This window comes from Somniosus microcephalus, chromosome 8, assembly GCF_052327205.1.
Source record: "Somniosus microcephalus isolate GS21.2 chromosome 8, FLI_Smic_1.0, whole genome shotgun sequence".
Classification (NCBI taxonomy): domain Eukaryota; kingdom Metazoa; phylum Chordata; class Chondrichthyes; order Squaliformes; family Somniosidae; genus Somniosus; species Somniosus microcephalus.
Genome location: NC_140994.1, coordinates 32811930 through 32825006, shown reverse-complemented (window position 1 = coordinate 32825006; position 13077 = coordinate 32811930). Strand labels below are relative to the sequence as shown.

Genomic DNA, 13077 nt, shown 5'->3' with positions numbered 1-13077 from the left:
AGACCGTATCTAAAAATAACAGTAGGCCGCGATTTTGCCGGTACTCAGAAGACGGGATGGGTGGTGGGTCAGCTGTGAAATTTAAAATGATTGACAGCAGGTCGGGAACTCGCTGTCAAAATGAGTGCACCTGCATTTCCGATGTCAGGTCTGCGAGTGCTGAACAGTCCCTACAGGGAGTGGCGGGGGACGCAATTCAAATCATTAGTGGCTTGTTTATAGCCACTTAATGCTTTTTTTCCCAGCTTTTTGAATTTTGGCAGGTCACCCACCGGTTTCCCGCTGTGCCTAGACCTCGTCAGTGAAGCCGAGGCGGGAGGTCACTATCCATTGTTTCAGCTGATGAGTTGACAGCTTCAAATGTCAAGTCAAAGCTCCCAGCTGATTCAGCCACTAGCTTCTCTAAACTGCATTTCCACTACAGATTCAGGATGCTGCAAGTCATTACACAAGTCTCCATCCAATCTGACCTCATTACCTCTCCCACCATTGACCGATCGCTTCTGACCTGCCATCTATTCCATCAGCATGGGTGCACTTTATACTCTCTCACCTTGGTCCTCAGAATCTCACCACGATCAGCCCCAACACCAGCAGCACCAGGCACACCAACAGCACTAACAATCACAACAAACTTCTCCGCAATCAACTGATGCTGCACAGGACAGAGGGCATCAGCACCCGACCACATTGCTGCCCGGGATGCCAGGGATGGCCTCACCATTGCCACATTTACTTCACTTGACGCTGTACACTCTGGCTGCCACGTTATGCACCTGGTCGGCACCACCCCACACCAACAACATAAAGCATCCCTACAATGCCCAAGCCATTCCTTTCACACTCATCAGCATTACGGGGGCACATTATGTCTCACCATTTACTGGAACTCACTAAGCCACTTCCAAAGGTGCACGCAAATATGTCCAAGAACGCAGTGTTGAAAATAAAGATTTCAATGTTTGACAGCACATTAACAGAAACTTCACATGAACATTGGCTAAAACACACAAGTGTCTACCCTTGTGTGTTGTTAGTTGGTATGATTGGACTAGGATGAGGGTGAGTGTGAGGGGCGGCTAGTGAGATGGGGAAGTGATAATGTAGATAGAGAGGGATGGGTGGAGGTGCAAGGTAAGTTGGTGTGAGTAAGGATGTGCAGGAGTAGGGTAGGGAAGGCAGAGTGATGGGGATGTGATGAGAGGTTGAGTGTGGCTTTGCAGTAACATTTCGTGATCTACTGAGATCATTGAAAGATTTGTGCCACTGCAGCCTGGTCCGCCTGATGACATCCCTGCTTGTGCCCTCCTGTGCAATGTGCATAAGCATATGGAGGGAGTCATAGGAGAGCCTGGGTACAGCCCTGCAGCTCTGTGCAGTGCTTGTCAGTGTTTGCAGCACCTCAATGCTGTAGAACACAACTGTCAAAGTAAATTTGGACATGGTCCCTTTAAAGAAACCGGCTGATGATGTGTCAGACCCGCTTCCTTCAATTGGCCGGAAAACTCAATGGGCGGGTTTAACAAGCCCAACCAGGGGAAAGTCATGTCGGAGGCCGGTATGGAGGCAGCAGCGGGGCAGCGACCCACCACTGACGTCGCCTGCCATGGACCTGCCGACATAGGGAAAATCGCTGCCTACATTTTAGTTGAAGGAAAAGACATTGGGGGAAAAATTGAGCAGTGCCCTGAAAAAGTTAGCCCCCTCCACCGTAAATTCAATAGTAGCGCCCCAAGCAGGAGGTGGGGCGCTACTGGAAAGTGCCCCACCTCCTGCTTGGGGCGCTACTACTTAATTTCACGGCGCTACGTGCAGTTGTGCCACGTCACGCCGTGTCATTGCAGGCCTCCTCCCCTAATTAAAGGGGAGGGGCCTAGTGCTGCGCGCACCGAGGCCCTGCTGGACCACCAGGGAGCGGGATGCCATGAAAACAGCCTTGAAGAGGTACAGGTACTTGAGAAGTGCCAGGCTGAGCGATCGTGGCTGGCATCCCACATAAAAAAGTGAAAGGGAGCAGGTGCCGGCAGTTGGCGAAAATAAAAATGGTCGCCTGACCACCTGCCCTTTAAGTAGCGCCGCCGCCGCTGCAAAAGCGCCCCCTGATCCTGTCGGGCATATCGTCCGGCGATAGGTCAGGGGGCGCAAGGGAAGTTTGTGGCTGGGGTGCAAGCGTGGCGCTGCGCACAACAATGACGTCATCGGCGATGGCGCAGCAGCACAGACGCTACCGGCTATCGCTGCCGCTAACCTCCCGCTGAATTTCACAGGAGGCATTAGCGGTGCACGCCCAGGCGCTAAGGAATTTGCCTCGGGGGCGCTGACCTGAGGCGCAAACCAACCCAATCTTTCCCCCATTCTCTGCTAAACATTATTAGCCTGATTGAAATAGAGAGTATTTGAGAAACTCTATTCTCAGAGTCTAACCAACACCTGGCAAGTTTAAATCTCAAAAGATAATTAAGACGTGATGGTCATCATGTACACTTAATTTGCAACTTTTCTTCCTGTACATTCATCTATACAGCATCTATGCAACTCTGAGGCTTCTTCAGCAGCACCTCCCAAACCCAGGACCTCCACCACCCAGAAGGAGAAGGACAGCAGGCGCGTGAGAACACCATCATCTCCAAGTTCCCCTCCATGTCACACACCATGCTAACTTGGACATATATCGCCACTATTCCTTCATTGTCGCTGGGTCAAAATCCTGGAACACTCTACCTAACAGCATTGTGGGAAAATTTCAAAACATGGACTGTAGTGGTTCACGAAGAAGTCTCACCACCTTCTCAAGGATGGGCAATAAATGCTGGCCTTGCCAGCAACGCCCACATCCCGAGAATGGAAAAAAAAGTGGCATTATAACTTGAATTTTTAAAAAAAGCAAATCTAAAAAACAAATACTCAAGGCTACAACTTTGTTTAAATATATAAAATTAATACACAGATCAGGTGTGCATGCTGCGAACCATTTTTGTCCTGATTTGACTAGAGACTAACTTTAATTAATTAAAGGCAGCCAGTTGCATGCACAATTCTGTGACATTTTACGTCAGCAGCTGAAAGATTGTACTGTAGAAAATAGAGCTAAAATTGTAGCACTTCTGCGAGACGGATACTGAAATATTTAAAAATGAAATCAGCTCTGTTAAGTTGGAAAGTTTTGTGACTTCCAAAAATCTTAGAGGAGTTCAAAGTCCCCATGGAGACACTGTCAAACATGTCAGGATTTTAAATTAAATTCCAGCAAGGTTGCAGAGTGCTGCCAAAGGCCTCAATAAGTTGTTTCAAATGTTAACTGAACTATGAACACTGAAAGGAATTTAATGGGGGAAAAATCTTGGTACCAAAAGTGGCCAACTCAGGGAACGCTGACAGACTTATTTTAATCAGAAGTGGCCTTCATTAAAATATTAAAAGCAACGTTACGAGATGGCTGGATGGTGACTGGTAAGGTAAGAAGTACATTATTTAGCCTACAGTTACTGTAATTTGATGCACAATTCCCTTTTGCATTGGGATGTTTTAATCATTCACACTGAAATACATACGGATAATGATTCATACAATGAACAGAAGTGCAAGAACGTAGGAGGTCAGTAAAATATTCCAATACAGGCCATAAGCATGACATAACCAAGCCCAATGTATGAGTCAGAAAAAAGTTTTAATGATTTCAAAATGTAAGTTCGCGAGAGGCCAAGTACTAGTTGAGGCTGGATTTTATCCAAGTATCTGAACCCAAGATTGCTCAATTCCTAAATGGCCTTTGATTAGCATTGACTCTAAATCGTACATAAACTGTTTAATTCCACCATATTTACACCTCTGGCAAATATTAACTTTAGTCATTTTCAGAGCCGTTATCTGGAGTGATACTTACATCACTAATAATTTCTCTGGAAGCTTTTGCAGCTTGGAATGGAATAGCATCCAAAAGTAGTTTATATCCGCCATCTCGTAATTTTCTCCACGACTCCTTATAGCGGATCTGTAAAAAAACAAATGATTTTGTGAACAAGTATTTGCCACATTTTCACTGCTTTTTCAGTTTTAAAATCATAGAGGTTTACAGCACAGAAGTGGTCATTCTGCCCAATGTGTCTATGCCAGCTCTTTGTTAGAGTAATCCAAGACCAGTCCCAACTTGCAAAATATGGTTTCTTTTTCTACCAGTTAACTCCCTCCACAATCAGAGAATCATTTACTGTTTTTGCTTAAAATCTTTTGCTAAAATGCATTTCTATCTTAATTTAGATCCAATCATTTAAATAAAATAACTTCTGTTTTTGAAAGTCTAATTACCCAATGGAGAGCTGCATAAAGGGGGTGTCACAAAATGCACAAGCTTCTAATGAACCAATAATTAAAAAAGAGAAAATAATAATTTACCTACGGTATAGTCACTCCTCCTAATCACAAACCTTAAGCTGGGTGCCAAGCAAACACTTACGTTCATTTTTAAGTCATTAAATATTAAGTGCTGTCCTTCAATGTCCCATCAGCCATGCCTTTTAGTACACAGATGCAAATTGTTCAATTTGCTCAGGGCTTTGTATCTTTTTTAAAAAAATACTACTTTTTGTGAATCTTGAGCTCGTCAAGTTAAGAGATGTTAATGTTGGGAAATAGAAGACTTTCCATTTATAGTAACCATTATCAGCATTAAGCACTTCCAGGCCAGGTGCAGAGTAAAACCTCCTCTACTCTGCCCCAAAGTCAAAAGGACACATCCTGCTGCATCAGTATGACATTGTTCCAATTCTCCAACCAGCCATGCTGCGGTTTCTCTGAATCAGATTGCCAGTTTAATGCCAATTATAGTACTGATAAAGCTCATGTGAAGCACCTTGGGATGTTTTACTACCTTAATGGTGCCATGCTTTTCTGGTTGACCTCCAACCTTGTACCCTCTGTAAACTTGAGCTGATTAAAAACTCTGCTGCCCATATCGTAACTCGCACCAAGTCCCGTTCACACATCACCCCTGCGCTCGCTGACCTACACTGCGGTCCGGTAACGCAGCAATTTTTAAATTCTCATCCTTGTTTTCAAAGCACTCCATGGCCATGCTCCTCCCTCCTCCAGCCCTACTGCCCTCCGAGATCTCTGCGCTCCTCCAATTCTGCCCTCTTGCGCAACCCTGATTTTCTTCGCTCCTCCATTGGCGGCCGTGCCTTCAGCTGCCTAGGCCCTAAGCTCTGGAATTTCTTCCCTAAACCTCTCCGTCTCTCTACTTCTCTGTCCTCCTTTAAGACGCTCCTTAAAACCTACCTCTTTGACCAAGCTGTTGATCACCTGTCCTAATATCTCCTTATTGGGCTCGGTGTCAAATTACACCCCTATGAAGTACCTTGGGATGCTTTACTACGTTAAAGGTGCTATATAAATGCAAGCTGTTGTTGTTACATAAATGCAAGTTGCTGTTGAATTAGGGAACAACAAAAGCTACTAAAATTGCCCTTGTACTAACAAAACAGAATTTCTTCCCCAAAGTTTAAGTAAGATTTGAAGCTGGGGCTGGAATTTTCCCATCAAAAAACAGGTGAGTTTGGTGCGTGGGGGCAGTTAAATTGTTAAAAACGTGAATCCCGACCTGATCCTGCCTCCAACCCGCCCACTTCCGGTTTTGCCGGAGGTGAGACAGGGGGCGGGCAGCCCCCCCAATCCCTAGCGGACCCCCCACCCCCCATCCCCCGATCTCCGATTCACTCCCGCAATCCCTGATCCCCCCCGGTGATTCCCGCTTGCCTGCCAATCCCCGACCTCCCTGATCCCCAACCACCCCCCATCGACTGCCGATCCTCCAACCGCCCCCCCGATCCTCTATCTCCCTCTCCCGATTGCCGACCCCCTCCCGATTACCGACCCCCACCCTTCCCTCGCCGATTGCCGGCCCCCTTCCCGCGATCCCTCCCCCGGAATGACCCCTCGCATCTGAGGTCTGGCTGCGGGCGGGAAACCGAGGCCTCACATTCAAATTAGGCCCTGCCAGTAAAATTGGGTTTCCCGCCTGCCTCTGACTCCCCCGCCCCTAACAAAATTCCAGCCGTAAAATCTCTGCATAAACTACTACATCAGATTTAGCATTTATGTACTGAGGGAAATAAAAATCAAGTACTTTTGTGTCTTAACTATTAAATTTGAATCAGATTTGTTTGTAACAGTTACAGATATAACATGGTTTGCGAATCTATCTATCCCATCGCCACCGATTTGCATCAAATTGGCTGATCACTTATTCTATTCTGATAACTGATTGTTAGTTTAGATAAACTAAGCTAGTGACACATTGCTAATAGTAGATCAACAAGTGGCTTCTTAAATCCATTTTAATCTTTGGCGAGTTGCGGAATATTTGCTTTATGTTCTCATGTTAAGTTTGAAGAAAATGTAAGAAGTTATCAAATTGCCTTTGCGGTCTGGGTTGCTCGTTATAGAAATGACTATAATTTTTAATCAGTAGCAAACAATAGCAGTGCCCGTGTGATCAGATCAGCCAGCTACCTAATGTTACAGAAAGACGGCTAGACTCTATTCAGAGTCTCACCTCACTGATATTCATGGCATTAGTTTTAGCCTGCAGAAATTCTGGGAGGTCCTTTGTCAGTGTGTAGTGATGTTTTACATTTTCTCCATCTTCTCTGTACAGTCTCTGTCAAATAAAAGAATAAGCTCCATTTTAATATGTATCTAGGGCAACACCACCTCACAATCTTGGTGGGTGGGAGCAGAATCACATCTTGTAAGAGAAATATGCATATAACATTATTGCAATTGTACACATCCCACTACCAGGATATTAATTAAATAACAAATTATGCGCTTTCTACTTGCCAACAACTCAAGGGACAGGTTGGCACAAACAGATAAAGCTGGAAATTGGTTGTGAACAATGTTACTGTATGAAAGCTTAAAACATTTGTACCAATTTCATTTCTGCACTATTTTAAGGCAGGTGTTAACCCATTTCAAATAAACAGGTTAATGCCTCTGTTAAAACAGCAGAATGAGGAATTTGATATGAGCACATTAAGCATTTGTACAATAACACTGTTCACGGTATCTTCCAGGCTTATAGACAAAGCTTAATTTGTTTTTAAATTAATATTCATCTTGAATTTTAATATGCAGAATGGGTCATACGCCTTGATGCTGTTAGTCACGTGCAATTTAGAAACTGATACCAGAGTCCCTGCCATTAAATCAGGTCAGTCAACGTGAGATACGTCATTTGGATAGAACAGTATTAGTTATTTATACAACAGAAACATAATACCTGTACCAGTTCCAGGTGCATGTGAACAGTTTAGGGAATATTATCATGGAAACAACAAATTATTCCAAAAATATTTGATTTTGTAATGCTTTCCTATAATGAGAAACTTTTATCCTCTGTCTTGCTATACTAGAAATGTGCCTGCTCCTATCACAAGAACACATATTACTAGCGGGATTTGTATGGCTACTGTCCCATCGGAAAGAGAGACCAAGGGGGAAGACTTTTTGGAGGAGACGTTCAGGCTGGGTGCAATATCGACAATGTGCCCACGGTAGCCCCCCAAACATGGCAGCCAATAGGGCTGAACTACTTTCGGGCTCGGGCCTCATTAACATTTTCTCAGCAAGCTGCGGATACCAAACGGGCTCCCAGTGCAGCGTGTCGGGAGGAATATTGTGCAGCTTCTCCATGCAGCTGGCTGACAGGAAAGACCTGTTCGTGGGGGGGGGGGGCGGGGGGGGGGGGGGGAGGTGGGAAAGGAGGGGGAGCAACAGATGCAGGAGCACGAGAACGGGCTGATAGCAGGCTAGAAGGTTGTTGTGGGGCCCCGTAAAAATCTTTAAAAATCTTACCACTTTGGAGAGCCTGGAAACTTGGCTTGCACCATTGCAATCGGAGTCCTACAACAGGCGCAGGACAAGATTCTCACATGTAAATAGCCTCCTGCCTGTTTTGGGCAGGTGTGCTGGACACCTATTTATAGGCTTGCCAGAATGTTGATTCAAGTGGGAAAATGGGTGCACTAGGTTACTACTAGATTTTCAACAGCTCATCGCCCATTTTTCAGCAACTAGCAGCTGTTAAATCCCTCCCCCACTCCCCACAGCCCCTTGTAAAGAAAAAAAATATTGAAGCTAAACACATTTACAATTTTGTTTTGATAAATTATGTAAGGTTTTTTAAATGTTGTCCTCTTCTGCAAAGGTCTGTTCACAGCACATTCATTCCAGGCTAAGAGGAATAAAAAAATATAAATCTGTACTTAAATGTTATACTTTCATAGTTTGCAGATGTTGGATTCAATCCTGCAGATACAGGCTCAGCTAATGTCATTTAATTTTAGCTTAAAATATACTTAAAGTCCTCTGATATGTTTCATTGCCTGGCCAGAGGAATGAAAACATAACAGCCGATTTATAAGCACTGTACATTGAGATCTTTTTCTGTCTTCAAGTAGATCATGCCTGACTATTTATATAGTGTATCTAGGTAAAGGTACACATTGCCTACAGAATAGAATAACATACTTTACTTTAAAACTTTTTTGCACCATTTCCTTATGCTAACAGAAGTGTCAATCATGTCAACACTCACAAGTTACAATTGAATGTTTATGAAAAAATAATTAGGCAGTTAACATGCAAAAAGAATGATATATTCATAACATTAAACTGCTTACATCCACAGCCTGGTTATAACTGATCTTGGCTTGTATCATTTCAGGAGAGTCTGTAACACTTGTAAATTTCAAGGCACATGGATGCTGACGATATTTTTTCTGTTAGGTACAAATTTAAAATCAAGATTTAGTGTCTCTTTAAACTTTCGATGACTGAAACATCATTATTGAGTATATGCTACTACTTAATAGATTTCTGACTGCAAATCTTGAGAGCAGTTTTCTGTATTTTGTTTGGCATTTTCTAGAATACATTAGGGGGCTGTTTTTTTTCCCCAAAGTCTCACCAATATCAGTGGAAAATTGTTGCTAAACTTAGATCTATTTGAAAATGGCTTTCACAACTTCAGCATTTGAGAACTGGTCTGGGACATTAACTGGAACTATTAGATTTAAGTTGTACCAGTATTAATAGTGTTGCTAAAAATAAGACAAGGGCTTGCATTTATCCAACCCCTTAGTACATCTCTTTAAAGCATCTCAAAGTGCTCGACATACAATGATTACTTTCAGGTTTGGTCACTGTTTTTATGTGGGCAAATAAGACAGCCATTTTATGCTCAGTGAAATGCAGAAACAGAAATGAGGTAAATGACCAGTTTATCTGTTTTTGGTGACATTGGTTGAGGAAGGAATGTTGATCAAAACACTACGAAAATGCCCTATTCTTTGAAAAGTGCTATGGGGTCTTTAACGTCCACCTGAAGAACAGGCAAGTGGGGCTTCAGTTTAATGTCTCCTTCAAAGAACAGAATTTGTGTTTTCGACAAGGTGAGCAATGACAGTGTTAGAGAACGGATTATGTTTTCACTTTTGCCACTCAGTTTCAGATTAGGAAAAGCATAGCCACCCCCTACTGCACCCAGTATACTTTTCCCCCATTTCCCACCAGCCATTATTCTTATTATAGTAATCTGGGATGTAATGCTTAAGTTATCCACCAGATGGAGACAAATGTTAAGGGATTACAATTACCAGTGTTTTAAGGTAATGTCCTGGCACACCACTTATTAAGGTAGTGGCATTGCATTCTGGGTATGACTCAGAGGTCGATCCTCCATCTTTATGCATCGTGCAGTAAGAAATAGAAGTATCTTGCTGGCAGCTGTAAGCTATGTTCTCTGCTACATATGTATAATTAAACAGTTAAAGTTTTGGTTCCTGAAGTCTGGCTCATCACAGTTATTGGACCTTACCACTCGGATATCACACTTATGGCCACTCTGGGTGAGATTTCTCATGGCGTACCAATTTACACAACTTATGGGCCTCCTTCGTGCTATTGACATGGGCCTACTAATGGGCGGAAACTCTCCAAATGAATTTCACTCAGACTCTCTACATATTGAGAAAGAAAACTACTTTGACTGGTTTGATACTCTGGTCCCAGAGGTGAAAGAACATCCAGTTCTCTTGACCAGTATTCGAAAGTTCTTCTGCCATCCCCTTTATTTTTACACTCAGTGACCTCAGTTACACATTGACAGCATATTTAAACAGATTATGGATTTCTGGAACAGATATCATTCTAATCCATTCCAGCAAATGCTACATTGAAAAGCAGCATGAAAGGGAAGCTGAATCTTAATATCTCGCTAATTGTTTCCTGGTTGGTAGTGTAGATTAAAAGGAAACATTTATCACACTTACCTCACTGAATAGTTCTCCTGCCTTCTTAGCCTGTTCAGCATTTAAAGAACCACTGGTTATCCATCCAACACCACGCATCCAATTCAAGTCAGACTTGTACTGGTTCTGATCAATTTTAGAAAGTAGTATCATATCAATATTCTCCGACAGGATTATAAAACACTTCATAATACAGTGACTATAATGGAGGTTCAAATACAGTCTCAGAGATTACAAGAGTGACTCAGAGTATGTCCTGCACATTCCTACGCTCCTTTATTTTTTCAGACACGAACACTTAGTTGCGATTTCTTCAGGTGATAACTTTAGCAAAATGGTTAGCATGAGTACAAAATGGGATTTCCTGTTTTCTACCCATTGCTGATTTTTTTGCTAAAATTATCGAAAAGAGGAATATCATCCCTTCTGCCCCAACACCTCCCCTTACATCCGCCCTGCCCCCACCCTCTCCCCTTTAGTACTTTTGGCCAAAATTTGTTTTCTGGGTTATTTTACTAGAATATTTGTCTTAAGCTTTCTAAACAAGATAGCAACAAGTATTGATGACTAACTTAGCAGGCAACAATAGCAATGTGTGTCATCAGAAGGCAACAGACGTTGGCTCCATCCATTTATTTTAACTTTATGAAGTAACTATATTCCAACATTAAATGATCCATGACTGGTTAATGAGGCGTGGGGATGACTTTAAGAAAACTCACTGTATAAATAATAATCGGCACTTCATAACCAGCTGGGCTCTTGAATTAGTTATCCTTAATACTATGGCAGATTGTGTATAATGTGATGACATGAGCATGTTGCAAGGCAAGAAACAGACTTTTATTTGGCTTAGCACTTCTAGTTTTGATGACTTTAAAATGGAACAAAATAGAAAACTCTAAATAAAGTGAAATACTATAATCTTATTTAATTGAACCCATGTTTTTAACATGGTAATCTTAATACTGTCAACATTTATGGGGTATTAGAGCTTTGTGTATGCGGTATGCTGAGCCAAGCAAAAAGGTTACATATAATTAGGCTTTAAACAGGAGGGGTGACTATTCCTCAGAGAAATCAGGGCGTGGGGAATGCTTGCTCGCAGTAATGATGTGCAAGTGGGCTTTCACTGTGTCACTATCTTTCTGATCCTCTATATATAGAATCATGGCAATGGATGTTTTTTGTTCCTATTTTCTATCAGATCTGTTATCTCAACTTAGTTAGTAACTAGTACAATGTGACTCAAATATGTCAAGAATATGTTATTCAAATATGATGAAAGTCAAATATAATATAGGCGGCCTCACGTTGAAATATTCTGAATATGTCATTGTAACCCAACAACATTCTGTGAAGTCCAAAACGAGATAGAATTTAAATGAAACTTATTTGCACTATATAGAAATACATTACTATAATCAAACAGGACAATAATTGGAATCAGAAACATGCTGCTTACATTACTTTGCATAGCATACACTCTCTTAGCCCATTCAATTTTCATATCTCCAGGCAGGGCAGTATATCGGTGGAATTGCTTCTTGTAGCCCATGTCAGTGGCCAGGCTCTGAGCCCTTTTTGCATGTACCAATTCTAGCATATCCATTGTGAGATGGATCTTTGTTCTGGTTGCCTCAGATTTCCTTTTGTATTCGAGGTCACTCTGCAACTTAGAAGCTTGGATTGAATGGGTCATCTGAGAGTCGCCCGCTGCATCCTTCACCCCAATCATCTTGCCCTTTGTCTTTTCATGTGCCTCCCTGTACTTGACCTATTAAATCATTATATAAAAAGAGGTTAACGAGCGACCTTTCTTGACTTTGTTATCTGCCTTATATAATGGTAAGTGCGAAAAAGGAGAAAAAATATTATAAGTCAGAAAAAGTATTGGCAAAATAATCTTGTAATGAAATTAGAGCAGATAATTATCCAAGCAAGTGTGAACTCAGTTTCTAGTTTCAGGGAAATCCTGACTGTTGTTCATCTACTGACAGTTGAGATTTTTTTCCAGGGATGACACTGTCTGTGCTGTGAAGCAATGTGACAAGGTTATCACTTGGAGGGAGAGCTTCTCTCAAGTATAAATAACTTTATAGAAATCCTCCGAGTTCTTTCTTATTGTTCTCCACCTACTGTCAGCTGAAAGTACAATCTTCCTGATCTTAAAGAGAAAGCTAGATTCACATTTCGGGTGGCATCTTTCATCAAAGCTCCGATCAATTCCGAGTTCTGCTGAACCATCCTAATTTAAACATTAACCTGTCTTTCAGATGCCAAATGACCAACTGTATTTCTAGAATTTTTGGGTTTTATTCCAGAATTGACACTTTTTATCTTCCCTATTTCCTCTGTCCTTGTCTAATTCTTATGAGACACTCAGTTATGACTTTATACAATTTTACATTAAAAATATTTTTTCATATGACATTTTGCCAGGAAATGCTTCTTGTACCAAAGATGTAAAACACTGTAAAACTTTGGGAGTTTAGATTAAAACAGTTATCTTCACAATGGAGATATGTGGAGGAGCGGTCAACATGATTGCCTTGATATTCTGATCGGTTTTATTTTAATCCGGGTGTTAAACCATTCAAAGTCCACAAAATGCATAACTTACATCACTCGCAAGATCTCGTTTCGCCTTTGCTTCCAAAATTGCTATAGTATCCAGTCGCAGTTCAAAGCTCTTTTCTTTTTGAGCCTCCCAGTCACGCTTGTAGATTTTCTTGATAATACACAAATTATAAAATAGTTTCAGCTA

At 41.9% G+C, this 13077-nt stretch overlaps 1 protein-coding gene across 6 annotated transcripts in view; it reads right to left on the bottom strand.

Moving 5' to 3' along the window:
* Positions 1–13077, bottom strand: part of nrap (nebulin-related anchoring protein) — a 106258-nt gene that overhangs the window by 27754 nt on the left and 65427 nt on the right. For 5 of the 6 annotated variants that reach the window (XM_085994469.1, XM_085994473.1, XM_085994472.1 and 2 more), the window contains 6 exons: positions 12934–13041; positions 11776–12087; positions 10332–10436; positions 8682–8780; positions 6551–6655; positions 3884–3991 (listed from right to left, as the gene is read on the bottom strand). In XM_085994469.1, the coding sequence (XP_085850595.1) occupies positions 3884–3991; positions 6551–6655; positions 8682–8780; positions 10332–10436; positions 11776–12087; positions 12934–13041 (837 nt within the window). The remainder of the gene's footprint in view (positions 1–3883; positions 3992–6550; positions 6656–8681; positions 8781–10331; positions 10437–11775; positions 12088–12933; positions 13042–13077) is intronic. The other variant, XM_085994470.1, reaches the window with a different exon arrangement.